General features: G+C 38.0%; 1 protein-coding gene across 2 annotated transcripts in view; it reads left to right on the top strand.

Moving 5' to 3' along the window:
• The first annotated feature begins 1,748 nt into the window (after positions 1-1,748).
• IKKbeta (I-kappaB kinase beta) overlaps positions 1,749-18,336 on the top strand; it is a 65,183-nt gene continuing 48,595 nt past the window's right edge. For both annotated transcript variants that reach the window (XR_008408643.2, XM_053792359.2), the window contains exons 1-7: positions 1,749-1,839; positions 4,534-4,655; positions 10,741-10,958; positions 12,147-12,305; positions 14,688-14,902; positions 15,817-15,933; positions 17,888-18,017. Coding sequence is in view for 1 of the 2 variants with exons in the window: in XM_053792359.2 (XP_053648334.1) it covers positions 4,538-4,655; positions 10,741-10,958; positions 12,147-12,305; positions 14,688-14,902; positions 15,817-15,933; positions 17,888-18,017 (957 nt within the window). In the remaining variant the exon portion in view is untranslated. The remainder of the gene's footprint in view (positions 1,840-4,533; positions 4,656-10,740; positions 10,959-12,146; positions 12,306-14,687; positions 14,903-15,816; positions 15,934-17,887; positions 18,018-18,336) is intronic.

The raw sequence follows: 18,336 nt of genomic DNA on the forward strand, positions 1-18,336 counted from the left end.
CTAGGTTGGGTGCATTGGCTTAAGCCGGTAGGAGACTTGGACCTGCCTCGCATGGGCCAGTAGGCCTTCTGCAGTGTTCCTTCGTTCTTATGTTCTTATGTTCTAAGCTAGTAAGTTACTAAGATAGTAAGTTACTAAGATAGTAAGTTACTAAGCTAGTAAGTTACTAAGCTAGTAAGTTACTAAGATAGTAAGTTACTAAGTAAGTTACTAAGCTAGTAAGTTACTAAGATAGTAAGTTACTAAGCTAGTAAGTTACTAAGATAGTAAGTTACTAAGCTAGTAAGTTACTAAGCTAGTAAGTTACTAAGCTAGTAAGTTACTAAGACAGTAAGTTACTAAGCTAGTAAGTTACTAAGACAGTAAGTTACTAAGCTAGTAAGTTACTAAGATAGTAAGTTACTAAGCTAGTAAGTTACTAAGATAGTATGTTACTAAGATAGTAAGTTACTAAGATAGTAAGTTACTAAGCTAGTAAGTTACTAAGATAGTAAGTTACTAAGCTAGTAAGTTACTAAGCTAGTAAGTTACTAAGCTAGTAAGTTACTAAGATAGTAAGTTACAAAAATAGTAAGTTACTAAGCTAGTAAGTTACAAAGATAGTAAGTTACTAAGCTAGTAAGTTAATAAGCTAGTAAGTTACTAAGCTAGTAAGTTACTAAGATAGTAAGTTACTAAGATAGTAAGTTACTAAGATAGTAAGTTACTAAGATAGTAAGTTACTAAGCTAGTAAGTTACTAAGATAGTAAGTTACTAAGCTAGTAAGTTACTAAGATAGTAAGTTACTAAGCTAGTAAGTTACTAAGATAGTAAGTTACTAAGTAAGTTAATAAGCTAGTAAGTTACTAAGATAGTAAGTTACTAAGATAGTAAGTTACTAAGCTAGTAAGTTACTAAGATAGTAAGTTAATAAGCTAGTAAGTTACTAAGACAGTAAGTTACTAAGCTAGTGAGTTACTAAGACAGTAAGTTACTAAGCTAGTAAGTTACTAAGACAGTAAGTTACTAAGCTAGTAAGTTACTAAGACAGTAAGTTACTAAGCTAGTAAGTTACTAAGATAGTAAGTTACTAAGATAGTAAGTTACTAAGCTAGTAAGTTACTAAGATAGTAAGTTAATAAGCTAGTAAGTTACTAAGACAGTAAGTTACTAAGCTAGTGAGTTACTAAGACAGTAAGTTACTAAGCTAGTAAGTTACTAAGACAGTAAGTTACTAAGCTAGTAAGTTACTAAGACAGTAAGTTACTAAGCTAGTAAGTTACTAAGACAGTAAGTTACTAAGCTAGTAAGTTACTAAGACAGTAAGTTACTAAGCTAGTAAGTTACTAAGACAGTAAGTTACTAAGCTAGTAAGTTACTAAGACAGTAAGTTACTAAGCTAGTAAGTTACTAAGACAGTAAGTTACTAAGCTAGTAAGTTACTAAGACAGTAAGTTACTAAGCTAGTAAGTTACTAAGACAGTAAGTTACTAAGCTAGTAAGTTACTAAGACAGTAAGTTACTAAGCTAGTGAGTTACTAAGACAGTAAGTTACTAAGCTAGTAAGTTACTAAGACAGTAAGTTACTAAGCTAGTAAGTTACTAAGACAGTAAGTTACTAAGCTAGTAAGTTACTAAGACAGTAAGTTACTAAGCTAGTAAGTTACTAAGACAGTAAGTTACTAAGATAGTAAGTTACTAAGATAGTAAGTTACTAAGATAGTAAGTTACTAAGATAGTTGTGGTGTTGGTAATCCCCGTCAACACTTGGCGGTGCAGCAGCAGCAGCAACAACAACAACATCAACAACAACAACAACAGTGTTGATCCTGGCTCTCTCTCATCACTTACTTTCACAAGTACGTCCTTAACACTTACTTTCTTCACTTTCTCTCTTTCTCTGGGGGTTGTTTCTCACCCTCTCCTCATCTCTCTTGCCTAATTGCCGCAGAATTTGTCCTGGAATTGCCCTAAATTGCCCTAATTAGGTCGCCTCTGACCCCTCGTCTCTGGAGTGATTGAAATGGTTTAGTTTTAGGGGGGTTCAGGGGGGTGGTTTGATCCGAGGAATGGGATCTTCATGCAAAGGGGGAAGCTTATTTTATCCTCCATTGCCTTGGATTGAACCTGATTGCCTCTCATTTCACGTCCAGAGTGATGCGTGGCTCGTGTGGGTTTAGCTCTTCCCGTTGGTTAAAATTAGAGGAAAATGATCTTGTCTTCCAAAGGCTTTTGATCCAAGGAGTTTGGGCTGTTCATTTGCTCATTTTTCTTGGATCAGACATGATTGTCTCCCTCTCTCAGTACTGTGATTCATGCGGGTTTAGTGCTTCCCATTGATGAAAATAAAATACCCACAAGATAGTGGCCTTAATGCCATTGAAAGGCTCTTGTTCCAAGGAATTGGACCTTCCCTTCCCTTGGAGTAAACCTTGTTACCTCCCTTCCCCCCCCCAGCACGGGATGACTCGCTTGGGTTTAGTGCTTCCCCATGATTTTAATAATTTATTCATGGTATGACGTACACACCGGAATAACGGAAGATATAACCACCGACGGCTGCTCGGCGGAGCTACAGCATTGGTTAACACTGCAATACAACCGTAGCTCACACACGGAGGTCTGGGGTTCGATCCCCGGTACGGGTGGAAAACATTAGAGCGTGTTGCCTTCAGACACCTACTGTCCATGTTCACCTAGCAGTAAATTAGGTACCTGGATGTTAGTCGACTGGTATGGGTCGCATCCTGGGGGCAAAATTGACCTAATTTGCCCGAAACGCTCAGCATAACAAGGGACTTTCTGTATAGTAGTATATGTCATTAAGATAAGATTTTGTTCGGGGTTTTAATCCTGGAGGGTTAGCCACCCAGGATGACCTGAGAAAGTCAGTGCGTCATAGAGGGACTGTCTGTCTTATTTCTGTTGGGGTTCTCACTCTTGTCCCCCAGGATGTGACCCACACCAGTCAACTAACACCCAGGTACATGTACCTACTTGCTTGCTAGGTGAACAGGGACAACAGGTAGTATAAGGAAACATGCCCAATGTTTTCATCCCTGCCGAGGATTGAATCACGGACACTCAGCGTATGAAACAAGAGCTTTGCCTACCAGGCAAGTTGTTATTTTGAGATATATTAGCAAAAATAATATATTTTGGTTGTACAGCATGTCTTGGCCAATCATTGCTTAGTATCGAGTTGTGTCATGTCTAGATGAATGTAAACTGTTATATGCCAGTACTTACTGACGGTGGAGTAAGGTTAAGTTACTCTTTGTTATATTCGGTTGGGCCACACAGCTTTTCTTAGGTTACACTTTTTACCGTTTACGATGCAAAATATCTCGCTGTAAGATAAACTTAATATCTTACAATTAAGACTTTAATTAATGTCCCCAATAGTTGCCAATGAGCGATCATCTACTCTTGCCAAGGTTAATTTAGGTTAGGTTAAGTTGCATAAACTTGTAAAAAATATTTTAAAACACAAATAAGCAAATTGGAAAAAGTTGTGATATGTCTGGGTGAGAGGGGTTGGATTTGAGTGGGATTTGTGCATGACTAATGAATGAGTTAATGGGTTGGGAAAATATTCTGTTAGTGGGCTGGATTTGTGAAGGACCTGCCTAGTATGGGCCAACAGGCCTAATACAGTGTTCTTTCTTTCTTATGTTATTCTGGAATATTCTTTGTGTTTACATCAAAGGTGCAAAAAAGTTCATTATCAAAATATTTTTCAAATAGCCTATAAGAGGAATTTTTAATTCCCACAGCAAATAAGTCACATTCTTTAACTTTACTGACTGATCCTTGGTTAAATCTACATCAAGTACTATTTTACATGTCTTTAACATTGATGTGCCCCAAGGCCATTGTAAAAATTTAACCATATGTTTAGTGAACCTAAATAAAGGCTTTTTACATGTAAAAATCATTTTGTATCTGAATTTTTTAGTATGTGAAATATTTAAAGATATTAAAAAAAATATACTGAAATATATAGCATATTTTGATGGTCAGTGCAGTTACAGAAATCCCATTCAGTTCAAAAATGTTTTTCGAACAACCTACGGCCTGGTGGCCTGGTGGCTAAAGCTCCCGCTTCACACACGGAGGGCCCGGGTTCGATTCCCGGCGGGTGGAAACATTTCGACACGTTTCCTTACACATGTTGTCCTGTTCACCTAGCAGCAAATAGGTACCTGGGTGTTAGTCGACTGGTGTGGGTCGCATCCTGGGGGACAAGATTAAGGACCCCAATGGAAATAAGTTAGACAGTCCTCGATGACGCACTGACTTTCTTGGGTTATCCTGGGTGGCTAACCCCCCGGGGTTAAAAATCCGAACGAAATCTTATCTTATCTTACCATGAAACTATATTTCCTAAGATTGTTTAAGAATATTAACCTATCACATTCTTCAAGATGATTCCTCCATTCAGAAACTGTAAGTTGAAAGTCCGAATAGTTATTTTTTTGGAGACGTATGTTATAAAGAAATAGCAAATTGAAATTTTGGAATTCTCTAATGCCAATTTGTTTTTGTTACAGAGGAATGGCTGCAGCAGAAGAAAAATCAGCAACACATCCCTGGATCAAGGATAAAGTTCTTGGGACTGGTGGATTTGGGACAGTTACACTGTGGCGCCATAATGACACTGGGGAAACGATCGGTAAAAAATGCATTGCCGTGTAGAGTACAGTCAACCCTCTATTTAATGGACCTCAACTTGACAGACTTAGGAAATAGGGAGCAAAATTTGCTGGGTCTGTAGATTTTACAAACAGTGAAGAAAGTCCCTTGGTCGCAGAATTGTTAATTGTTGTTACAATCATGACAAAATAATCTTTTCTCTATACATTCTTATTGCCATTAATGGCCACCTATTTCCCCCAATTACTCCATTTAATCCTTAAACGGTCCAAATGTATATATACGTTCTCTTGTGCAGCACCCCGAGTATTTTGAAAAAACAAAAATTTTTTTTTTTTTTAGAATAAAAAAAATTTTAGGGTCAGTACTTACCGAGATATGAGGCCGCCAAGTTAGCACTTGGCGATCACCTGACGGCAACATGGAGCACTGCCGCTTGCAGAAATTCACATATTTACCGTTTTCTTCCATTTTTTTTAATTTTCTTGGTTTTTCGTGATATGATAATTATGTTCTATAGTAAATCTTTTGATTTAAATGCCAATTGTTGTTTATACACCAATGTTATATACGAAATTATTATCATATTGTCATAAACACACATGTACACACTGACAGGTGATTTTGCACACCTGGCTGAATTACATTCTATTATCTACAACTATATACAAGTACAGTGGACCCTCGGTTAACGATATTTTTTCATTCCAGTACTGACCGAATTTGTTCCCATAAGGAATATTGTGAAGTAGATTAGTCCATTTCAGACCCCCAAGCATACACGTACAAACGCACTTACATAAATACACTTACATAATTGGTCGCATTGGGAGGTGATCGTTATGCGGGGGTCCACTGTACTTACATATCCCACTTATGTTTCTTGAATTCCACGATTGTATGATACTCCATGAAGCATGGATTCATACAGAGTGCCACCTCACACTGGTGACAAATGAATCGTGTGTCCTTCCGCTGTTGGGGTCATTTTTTGGTGGTAGCACACGCAACACACTTTTTCTGGGAATTCTTCTTCTTTGGGGTAGATTGTATTGGTACCAGATAGTGACAGTTAGGAGTGATTCGGTCTGGCACTTTCCCCACTGGCTGTGGTTGTGAGACAAGTCACTGTTGAGGGGCAGGTACAGGTGTGGTACCATACTTTCTTGCTCTCTGTTTGACAGCATTCTGAGAGAATTCTGCAAAACTTTGTCGTTTTCCAGTCTTTATTTCGTACATGTTGAGTGCATTGAGCACTGCAATGTCTACAAGGTGAAAAAACAGTTTTATATACCACTTACAACTCCTACGTACACAGTCAAGAAACCCTGTCATTATGTCACACTTGTCAACTAGTCGCATATTGTACGTATAGTCCACGACAGCAGCTGGCTTTACAATAGGTTTATTGTTGAACCTGCTCAGTCTGTCTGTTTGTACCATCTCGTTTCTGTGGATGGTTGACAGCAATGTCACATCCCGTTTGTCATGTCAAGTCAGTGCCATGATGTCATTGGCATGAAACACCTGCACTGCACCTTCAACACTGCCTCCATTGAACCTTTGCATATGTTTTCTATTGCTTTTCACTGTTCCACATATATCAGTATTGTTCACACGTAGGAAATCAGCAAGCATAGGGCTTGTATACCAGTTGTCTGTGTACAATGTATGGCCCTTGCCAAGGTATGGTTCCATCATCCTGCGAACAACATCAACGGAAATGCCCAACATCCATTTGTCATCATCGAGTGTGTTTCTCCCGGTGTATACAATAACATCCAACACAAGACCACTCTCACAGTAACATAAAAAGTTTTATACCAAAACGATTACGTTTGCTCAGCATATATTTCTTGAATGACAGGCGTCCCTTGAACAGAATCAAGGATTCATCAACAACAATGTTCTTGAAGGGATAAAAGTATGCACTGAATTTCTGCTTCAAATACATAAACACTTCCTAGATTTTCTATAGAAGGTCATTTCTGTTTGGCATATTTCTGTCTGAGAAGTGCAACATTCGTAGCAACAGAGTGAATCTGTTGCAGGGAAGGAGGTTACAGAAAACTGGAGTACTGATAAAGTGGTCTGTGGACCAGTAATTACGTATATTGTTCTTATAGATATGTGGCATAAGCATGACAGTGGCAAGGAATAAATACATTTCAGCCACTGTTGTGTCTTTCCACCTGTGCAGCCATAACGATTCTCCAGCCTCTGCTGTGTTGTCCGTAACATATCGGTAATAATTGTTTGTCTGGGTCACTATCAAGTTCCTTATAGGCTCGTCAAAGTACAACTGGAAATAGTCTAACGAAATAGTCTAACTCTGTAGACTCATTCGATAGGTTACATTCTAGCTGGATACCACTTCCACTCACATCAAAATCACAAGGCTGTGGCACGAATATACTTTGTGTCCAGTTCCACTCACAATCACATGGTGCAGGGTGGACCTGTGGCATGGGGCGAGGGGGAGCAGGGGGAGGGACAGGAGTGGAGGCAGCACATGGTTGAGGGGATGCCAGGCAATCCTTTGTCTGTCCACCCACCACGCCATGTGGTCCAGGCACCGTGCCACCCACCACTACTTCCTCCATCCCCGCATACTCGCCTTCATGATCACTTTCACTATCAGTGGCCGGGGTTTGGGATTGTGACCTACCATGACCCTTGGGGATTGCATATGGCACGCTACCTGAATGTAGACGCCGCTGTCGCCTGAAAGTATGCTTCACTGGTGAATAATGAACTTCACTATCGCTAGACGAATCCTTGAATGGTATACAATCAGTCTCATCGTCACTTACTTCACTTTCACTATCGCTGAAACACCGGGGAAATGATAGTTTCCTCTTGCAAAGTTGCCTATGGGTAACACTCGCCACTCCAGAGGTGCTTGGCCCAGGATCTTGTGTGGCCACACTGGCCACCCCAGAAGTGCTTGGCCTAGAGTCTTCTGTGGTCAAACTGGCTGCCCCAGAGGTGCTTGGCCCAAGGACAAGTGTGGCTACCCCAGAGGTGATGGGCTGAGGGTCATCTGGGTTATCGTCGACATTTTCACTAATTCCTTGACTATTACTGGCCCCATTGTTGTCAAATCCACTAAACCCACGATCTATATCACTTTCCTCGAATAGTAGAGTGTTAATACGACGAGGCGTGAGTGAATCACAAGGATGTGCCATGATGCTGACCCAAGATGGAGCTGAATGTAACTGGACCTACCATGTGGTACCCAGGCGTCCCCGATTTTTTTCATACGGCGCACACCCATTCTCTCGTGTCTAGGCGACTCAGGCCTATCGTGCCAATTTTGAATGAATGAAAAATGAAACGTATATATACGTTTGGGGCGCTGTGCGAGAGAACGTATATATACGTTTGGACCGTTTAAGGGTTAATAGAGGGTTTACTGTACATGTACTTCATATTTTATGAGACTGATACCCTTGTTTATTATCAGATTCTTAACTAATTCTATGTACTTTTTTAAATGGTGCCTTTTATTAGTAGGTGAATTTTAATGGGGGAAAAGTTTTGCATTTTAAAAGACTTTCATAGCCAAAATCTAGCCCTGTTCATCATAAAAATAGGCGATTTGACTTGACTAAAAATTTAGGGCTATTACACTGTTATATATTTTCTTGCCACTTCGTACACATACATTAACTTGTATTAAGGCATTGTATCATAACTATTAGTTGCTCTGTTTCTTGGGTGAAATTTCATCTACACTATACCTAAGTCTTGGACAGAAATAATAGGCCAGCTTTTAGTTAAACTAATGCCAAACATATTGAAACCAGAACAGCATAAGGAATTACAACTTAGCATTTATAATGGTTCAGTATGCACTTATAATTTGATGTTGCCATTCTGCACAATAACTGACATGCAGTATGTATATACAGGCATACATGAGACAACGTGGAGTGAAATGAGACAATTGTAGTAGTAATAGGAGTACTATTACTATTGCCTTGCTTCAGTCCACTTTCTCTTGAGCCACTGCCACTACTCCCCCTGCTTACAGGCAGACATATTGCAGCAAAATTATTTGTAACATTATTTTCTTTATAACTAACACACAAGCAGGAGATAGCTCTTTAAAGAGTGTGCCAGTCCCTCCTGTGCTGTATTAGGTCCAAAAAAAGACTGGCAGGCATTTTTAAGTTATTTCTTAAAACTTTGTGTTGTGTTGTGTACGTACTATACAGTGTAACTGTGTAATTTGTGGAGTTAGGTTGCTAAATCTACAGATATTAGAAAATTTCACATTTATGAGCTACAGTGGAACCTCAAATATCAAACTGCTCCCAACTCAACCATTTATGTAAGTGTATTTTTGTAAGTGCTTTTATAAGTGTATTTTTGAGGGTCTGAAATGAACTAATCTAATTTACATTATTCCTGATGGGAATAAATTCGTTTGGTAACGGCACTCGAACAGCCGTCTGGAACGAAGAAAGTTCAGTATTTGAGGTTCCACTATATTTAAATTTTTTTGGTTATATTTTTTATAAGTACAGTGGAGCCTCAAAAATCGAACATATCACATATCAAACGTTTCGAAAACAGGACCATTTTTTTGGACAAACTGTGTCCCTATTATCGAACATGCCCCTATTTTCGGACCACCGGGTATGGACCTGTCTGCCAGCCCGCTCTGTCCGCGTCCCTGCGCAGGCACCGTGTGCAGTCTAGCTTTGTTTATGCTTGAGTGAACACTATCCTGCACTCTCATTCACGCATTTTACGATTATTTCGTTGTGTTTGGTGCTTGTGGGACTGTGAAATAAGCTGCCATGGGCCCAAAGAAACTTGCTAGTGGTACCCTGTGGTAAAGAAAGTGAGAAACACCATAGATGTGAAGAAGGAAATAATACAGAAGTATGAGAGTGGTGTGAGACTTGTTGAGCTTGCCAGGATGTATGGGAAAAACAAGTTGACCATCTGTTCTATCCTGTCAAAGAAAGAACAAATCAAGGAAGCTGATGTTGCGGAAGGTGTTAATATAGGGAGTGGATGATGTGCCTTCTTCAAAGATTAAGGAGATTTGTGCCAAGTGGAATGATGTCCAAATGTTTGTGCAGAAGTACCACCCTGATCAAGCTGAAACAAGCCATCTTTGCAACAAGTTCAGTGACAGAACCATGTCCCATTTTAGGGAAATGTTAAAGAGGCGCCAGAAACAGAGGACTGTGGACAGTTATTTTGTGAGACAGGGGTCCAGTAACTCTCAAGCTGGTCCTAGTGGCATTAAAAGACAGAGAAGGGAAGTAACCCCAGAGAGGGCTTTACCTGAAGTCCTCATGGAGGGGGATTCTCCTTCCAAACACTAACCCCAACTCCCTCTCTCCTCCTCCCTATCTTCCAGATGCCATCACCAATCTTCAATAAAGGTAAGTAAAAATGTTATTTTATATGTATTACTATACATAATTAAAAACTATAGTATTTGTTGTATGTAAAACTGTAATTAATCTCTAATAAAATGTATTTTTTGTGTGAATATTTTTGGGTTTCTGGAACGGATTAATTGTATTTCCATTATTTCTTTTGGGAAATATTGCTTCGAATTTCAGACTTTTCGAATTTAGAACTAGCTCCTGGAGCGGATTAAGTTCGATTTTTGAGGTTCCACTGTATTATTGTAATCTGCCTAATATTGACATTGAAAAGAAAAATTGAGCACATTTTTTAAATATAGATCCCATGGCTGTTTTCAGATTTAGGGGCTGTATGCCAAGCAACAATTTAGTGGTAATGCACAAAACAAATTAGGGGTTGTATGCTAAATTAACAATTTAGGGTCATGTGCAAGCAAAAAGTTAGAGGTCACGTACCAAGCAAAGAGTCAATGGGCACAAAAAAAAAATAATTGAAATTATTCACTAATTGGTATTCAGTACAAACATATAATCAAATTACGAAGATTACAAAACATGAAAGTTCTCAGGTTCAACTGTACTGAGGCTGGAGATGGGGATATGTGTACCTCCCTATATTGTTCTAATGTGATTTAACCATATTTAATATTTATTGTAATGTACTATAATAGAAGTTATAAGGTATTTAATTTATTTGTACTCTAACAGCTTTGAAAAAGTGTCGCTGGGGTACTCCAGGAACGGGTACAGAGAACATATTAACATCTAAACATGTTGAGCGTTGGGAAAAAGAAGTGGAGATCATGAACCGTCTCTCTCACCCGGCAGTTGTTAAATGTTTCCCAGTGGTACCTGAGCTGGCTGGTCCCCCTGGTGACTTGCCCATGCTCTGCATGGAGTACTGCAGTGGGGGTGACCTTCGCAAGGTATGAGAGGGCCTGCTCTGTAACTTCCTAGTATAAATTTCTTTTTGAATTAACAGTAATGTTAGTACAGCCTCTCCTCACTTAACAATGGAGTTCTGTTCCTAAGACTATGTCAGTAAACAAATTTGTCGCTAAATGAGGAGTATACTATAATGATAGTGGGTTTGTGTCATCCATCTTTGATATTGGTTAATGTCATCTTTGCACCATTTATACATTTCTGGTATGTTTTTAAATGTTTATACAGTAGTGTACTGTACATGTATATTGTAATAAACAGAACAGAGGAAACCAGCTCTAATATGCATTATTTAGGTATGCATACTGGTCAGAGAGCCCGTCGTAAATCCGAGTCATCGGTAAACAAGTACGTGGCTAAGTGAGGAGAGGCTGTAATGTATTCTTTTCTCTCAGAGTAATTTAAATTAGCATAACTCGATTGCAAACAAATCACGGAACGGGTGGGGATTGAACCCATGGCAAGTAAGTTCAAATCCCACCCATTCCATAATTTGAATTAATATGTACTGTACTACCCTTCTCTAATGAGTAGCATTTCATTTACAACATTTAAGGATGCCTGGTATTGCTTTTCAAGTAAGTCCTTCATTTTATGCTGTAGACGAATTCCAGGTCCACGGCAGCCATAATAAGCTCAATAAGGATATAATCACAAACCTGCATACTAAGAGAAATCTTCAAGATGCTCTACTTAACTTGCCAGTCACTTATGACACATGTACAGCTGTATCATACGTGTAAAATTACCAATAGAAATTGAACATTACATAATGCTGAATTCACATTAAATAAATCTGCATTAAGTGTGGGAAACCTGTATGTTATTGTTTTAACATAATACAAGTTAATGATACTCTACATTTTTCATTGTATTCTGGCACAAGTGCCATTCAATAATGTCATATTCTCGTATTATTTTTATGTGTTTTGAATGATTTTAGACAAGTTTTAACTGTTTTGAAAAGCTTTAAAGATTTAAGTACATACTTTATATGGCTTTAGTTGTTGCACTGAATACAAAAATTCTGTATCCTAGTTATGGGATGTGGCATGGGTAGAAAGGCTCTGCTTTGCTGAAACAGTGTGATGGGTTTTTTTTTTTTTCTGTACCTCCCTCATAATATAAAACAATTGAATTATTCTTTTATCTCTAGTGATTTATTTCAGGTATTAAACAAACCAGAAAACTGTTGTGGTTTGCGAGAAGCAGCGGTTCGTGCTTGTATACGAGATATAACGGATGCGGTGGCATACTTACACTCCATGAGAATAATCCATCGAGACCTGAAGCCAGAAAACATTGTTCTCCAAGATGTTGATGGCAAGGTTTGTAGAGACTGAAAGCTGTAGCAAACTAAGTACAGGAAGGCCCCGCACATACAGTACCCTCTTTTCAGTGTTCCATGTTTTTGTTGGTTTTCAACTGAGCCATTGTTCATTATGTTCAGTACTTTTACTGCTTTTCCACCATTTTCATACAAGGGTTACATAAGGGAAGGACAACCAGCACCATATTTTAGGATAAGTATTGTATGTATTGTATTTTTATGCCTAGCTGTATTAAGCACTTATTATATGATGATGTAAATATGCTATCAGACATTTTAGATGCAGTCGGTAATGAAAAAATTGCTCTTTTCCACCCGTTGGCAATTTTGCTTACTGTACGGGGTTGGGAACCCAAGAGCCATACAGATGGGGCCCTCCTGCACAGTAATTTTATGCATTACACTGTTGTATATAATGTTCTACCAGAGGAGGTCACTTGTGTTTGTTTGCAGTGGATGCGAAACTAATGAGAGAAATGAAAATGGGAGAGGTCAGAGATAAGCTTTCTGTTTCTCATTCTCATTTTTTTTTTCATGTGAATTAAGAGGTTACTGCACAGTCTACCATTATTTTTGTCCTCGGATTCTAGAAATTTTTTTTTTTTTTTTTCAACAAGTCGGCCGTCTCCCACCGAGGCAGGGTGAAATAGTTATAGTAATTAATTTGGGTGAAACTCGCCCCACTTCATTCATACTAACTTTTTATAAAAAATAACCTTGTGCTATTCACATATAAATTATAAGAATTGTATTTTCATATCTGAAAATTTAATTTTATATTTTCATTATTTCCCTGCTTCACCTGCCATTCTCTCAGTTATCCACCACTAAAAAATTCATGTATAGTTTCCATATCCTGTTTATTTTATTTTTTGCCTTCAGAATTGAATTTTCCTATATAGTGCAATTGACAAGATTTTTCAGTTATAAGGCCTTCTGACCCCAAGTTATAAAGTGTCATTTTTTTTAACGCATTGGCCATTTTCCATCGAGGCAGGATGAAGCAAAAAGAAAGAAAAACTCAGAAAGTAAGAAAAATTCTTTAGTCATCATTCAACACTTTCACCATCACTCGTACATAATCACTGCCTTAGCAGAGGTGCTTAGATATGACAGTTTAGAAGTCCCTCCAAAATGCCAATATCCCTAGCCCCTCCTTTAAAGTGCAGGCATTGTACTTCTCATTTCCAAACTATTTCAAAACCCATATTATGTATAATTCTTTGGACAAGCCTAAAGCCAAGATTAAACATTAAAAATACATTGGTTGAATTTCTATTTATAATTTATAAAATGAGCCTATTTATTCTGTTTGTTACTTGAACATTATACTAGCCATAACTAAATTACATTTCTAAAAGTAACACACACACATAAAGTTAATATATTACCACTCCACCTATGTAATTTTTATTTTGTTAGCGCCTTTGCAAAGATAGTGATATGTATGAGTGATGGTGAAAGTGCTGAATGATGATGAAATTTTTTTTTATCATTGTGGGTCACCTTGCTTTGGTGGGAAATGGCCGATGTGTTAAAATAATAATCCATCAATAACTTCTTCCAAAATTAAATCCTCATTTATTAAAAATGAAATACAGTATGGTGCATTTGTAAAATTTATTATAATTTAAAATCATTACAAATTTAAAATCTTTCTTTCTTTCAACAAACCGGCCATATCCCACCGAGGCAGGGTGGCCCAAAAGGAAAAACGAAAGTTTCTCCTTTTAAATTTAGTAATATATACAGGAGAAGGGGTTACTAGCCCCTTGCTCCTGGCATTTTAGTCGCCTCTTACGACACGCATGGCTTACGGAGGAAGAATTCTGTTCCACTTTCCCATGGAGGTAAGAGGAAATAAACAAGAGCAAGAACTAGTAAGAAAAATAGAAGAAAGCCCAGAGGGGCATGTATATATATGCTTGTACATGTATGTGTAGTGTGACCTAAGTGTAAGTAGAAGTAGCAAGACGTACCTGAAACCTTGCATGTTTATGAGACAGAAAAATGGACACTAGCACTCCTACCATCGTGTAAAACAATTACAGGTTTCCGTTTTACACTCACTTGGCAGGACAGTAGTACCTCCCTGGGCAGTTGCTGTCTACCAACCTACTACCTAGGTAAATTTAAAATATAGGAAAAAATTGCTTATACATATATGAAGGTGAATGGGATGTCATGGTTTGATAGGTCATTTGAATGGTAATGTGCACACACTTCTGGCAAGGTGGCTTTTGAGTGAATGATGGTGAATGTGTTTCCTTCTCTGAGTCGCCCTGCCTTGGTAGGAGACAGCCGTTGAGTTAAAAAAATAATTTTAATTCCCAATGAAAATGTCATGAAAAAGACATAATTATGAATTTTATATTTACAGACAGTGCATAAGCTTATTGATCTTGGTTATGCCAAAGAACTGGACCAGAGTAGTGTGTGCACATCATTTGTGGGCACACTTCAGTATCTGGCCCCAGAACTGTTTCTTAGCAAGAGATACACCTGTACAGTTGATTACTGGAGCTTGGGTCTAGTCACACACGAGATCATCACAGGGGTCAGACCGTTTCTTCCCAATATGACACCTGTAGAATGGTGAGTTTTCATGATAGGCTTATTCTATGAGATTGTGTATTCCTTCCTCTCTGGCAGTGACTTTCCACCAGCTCCCAGACTGAGTCATTGAAAGAAGGGTGGGTATGGATGAGAGGAATGATCCTCTGAAATACCTGACTTCTTCCTCTCCAAAAGAAAATCTTTGTAAAATTTGCTTCTCTTCTGTCCTCTGGAGTCAGATTTTTTTATTTTAAAAGCCAATGGGAACTCAGAATTCCTATACCAAATGAGCTAAAAGTACAAAAAAGTAGGTCTACTATTATTACAATGGATTTTATTTTTCCTTATTTTTCCCATTTGTGCCACTGTGGGATATGGCTGGTTTGATGAAAAACAATACTGCATTATGGTTTTAAACAACTTAATTGCATTTCCTTTAAATGTAGAACTTTCAAAAGTGTATGCATCCCTAATAGTGCAGTATAATCATGTGTAATCTTTATTTCAGCATGATGCAATGTTTGTACAGAGACGGATGACATTGTGGTGTGCATGCAGAAAGCCTATTGTTATGCGGAGCATTTCAGGCAAACTTGAGCTTATCTTCAGACTAAAATGGCAATAACTAATTGATTGCATATATATATATGGTCTCTAAGTGGGTTATAAACAATAAATTTTGCAATTACAAGGAACACAAGAGAGCTACTTAGTATATAAATAATATACAGTCAGGAATTTCAGTTTGCAATATGTCAGCAGTGATTCATATTATTTTCACATACTTTATTATTGAAAAAGTCTTGTGAGCAACTATTCATTTAAGCATTTTATGAAAGTCATATAAAAAAGTCATGCTTTTGTTACTATTTTAAACACACTGGTCACATTATTTTCAAATTCAGTTGTAACCTTATAAAATTAGAAATACTCATTGATAGCATTATCTTCAGGATGAAGCGAGTGCGAACAAAACAATCTCACCATGTTTGTGTGTATGAAGGACGAAATGGTGAAGTGCAGTTTTCATCACACATGTTCCCTGAATCTCATATCTCATCCCCTCTTAGGTAAGTACATCATATACTTAAGCACTAACTAATTTGGTGGACAGGTATTTTTCTCTTGTTATATGTCAGCTAAATCAGATTAGAATTTTTCTACCTCCCTGAGGAGGGAGTTATATAAGCCCTGGAAAAGTAAACTGTTGTATCTATGCACCTGTGGCAAGACAATGATAGTGTGAATGATGGTGAGAGTGTTTCTTTTTTGGGTCATCCTGCCTCGGTGGGAGACAGCCAGTGTTAAAAAAAAAAGTATTGTAAACTGAAAATTTGTTACTGTAGGCTCAACTCTGTTCTTTTACATGCAAAAAGGTCATCTTTACATGTACATCTTCTTTCAACTCACCGGCTGTATCCCACCAAGGTGGAATACAGCCGGCCCAAAAAAGAAAAACAAAAGTTTCTCTTTTTAACTTTAGTAATGTTTCTTTCTTTCTTTCAACACACCGGCCATATCCCACCGAGGCGGGGTGGCCCAAAAGGAAAAACGAAAGTTTCTCCTTTTACATTTAGTAATATATACAGGAGAAGGGGTTACTAGCCCTTTGCTCCCGGCATTTTAGTCGCCTCTTACGACACGCTTGGCTTACGGAGGAAGAATTCTGTTCCACTTCCCCATGGAGATAAGAGGAAATAAACAAGAACAAGAACTAGAAAGAAAATAGAAGAAAACCCAGAGAGGTATGTAAGTATATATATGCTTGTACATGTATGTGTAGTGTGACCTAAGTGTAAGAAGAAGTAGCAAGACGTACCTGAAATCTTGCATGTTTATGAGTCAGAAAAAAGATGCCAGCAATCCTACCATCATGCAAAACAATTACAGGCTTTCGTTTTACACTCACTTGGCAGGACGGTAGTACCTCCCTGGGTGGTTGCTGTCTACCAGCCTACTACATGCAACTTTACATGTATTTTTTTTTTTTTTTTTTTCAACAAATCGGCCGTCTCCCACTGAGGCAGGGTGAAATGTATATTTTTTTTTTTTTTCAACAAGTCGGCCGTCTCCCACCGAGGCATAAATAGGTATATTATTCTCCTCCCTGTGGGAAGGGGTATGAGTCATTTCCTTGTGAACATGTGCATGACACATAGATAACCTGCATATAGGAGAAAGAAGCTCATGACATTTCTGTCCAATTTGGATCATTGACTAGACACACATGCATGCCATGGAAGGCAGCTAAAATACCGTACTACTAACTAAAAAGACAAGAGATGGAAATGAACTTTTTCTTTTTTGGGTTTTAACACTGTATCGTAAAATGAAGCATGTCATGGGTTATGTCATGATAAGGAGAGTAGTGATGCCACACTGTTACCTGGAAAAGGTTGATCTACATCTCTGTAGGTATTAATGATACTTAGATCACCACTGTAATTTGATATTAGTCAGCTATAAAGCAATAAAATTCATTGATAACTTTTGTATGGATTTATTGGTAACTAATCATGTCTGTGATGTAAATGGTTTAGAAAACCGACAAATTAAAAAGTGGGACATATGCGCAACATTTGGAAATCTTTATTGAGGACAGTTTCGCCAGCCAGTGGCTTCTTCAGTCTAATACAGAGAAGAATGGTGGAAGATGAGGAGGAGGTGAAGTCATCAGTCCCTCAGCTTGGAGTCTGTGTTCAGTCCATCAATCTTGATATTGATGGATTAGACACATTGACTCCAGGCTGAGGGACTGATTACCTCAAACTCCTCATCTTCCACCATTCTTCTCTGTTCTGGACTGAAGAAGCCACTGGCTGGCAAAACATTTCCTCAGTAAAGATTCCCAAATGTTGCACAATTGTCCCATTCATCAAATCATATGCAGTAATAATTTGTTGATAACATATAGAGATTCATTGATAACTAATCCCATAGGGATTTCATTGAAAATTAATCATGCAAGGATTCATTGACAACTAATTATAATTTTTTGCTAATACATCATTACAATTACTTCAGAACTCGGCTAGAGGAGTGGCTACGAATTATCCTAGAGTGGGAACCTGCTGTTCGAGGACAGATACAAAATGAGGATGGCAGCAAACAAGTAGTTGCCTTTACAATGGTCAATGATATTCTTAATAAAAAGGTAAAGTATATATTTTGAGTAACAAAAATAATGTATGTTCTGTGTGATAATGATAATGATAGGTTTTTTAATTAGGTTTTTAAGTCAAAGTACCTAAGATAATGGAATTGCCTAATGTGTATTGCGAAGGTCTCAGGCCTGCCTGCTGCGGAGCTCCTTAACAGAAATGCGCACCACCACTGGAAATGAATTCTGCTTCCACGTGCATTAATGGAAATGGGTGTGCTTCTGTTATAAATTAAAACCATCTTTTCAGTTTTAATATTAAGTAATTTAATCACATAATTTTGAAAATACAAGTTATGATTGTGCGACTTAA

Source organism: Cherax quadricarinatus, chromosome 67, assembly GCF_038502225.1.
Source record: "Cherax quadricarinatus isolate ZL_2023a chromosome 67, ASM3850222v1, whole genome shotgun sequence".
NCBI classification, from domain to species: Eukaryota; Metazoa; Arthropoda; class Malacostraca; order Decapoda; family Parastacidae; genus Cherax; species Cherax quadricarinatus.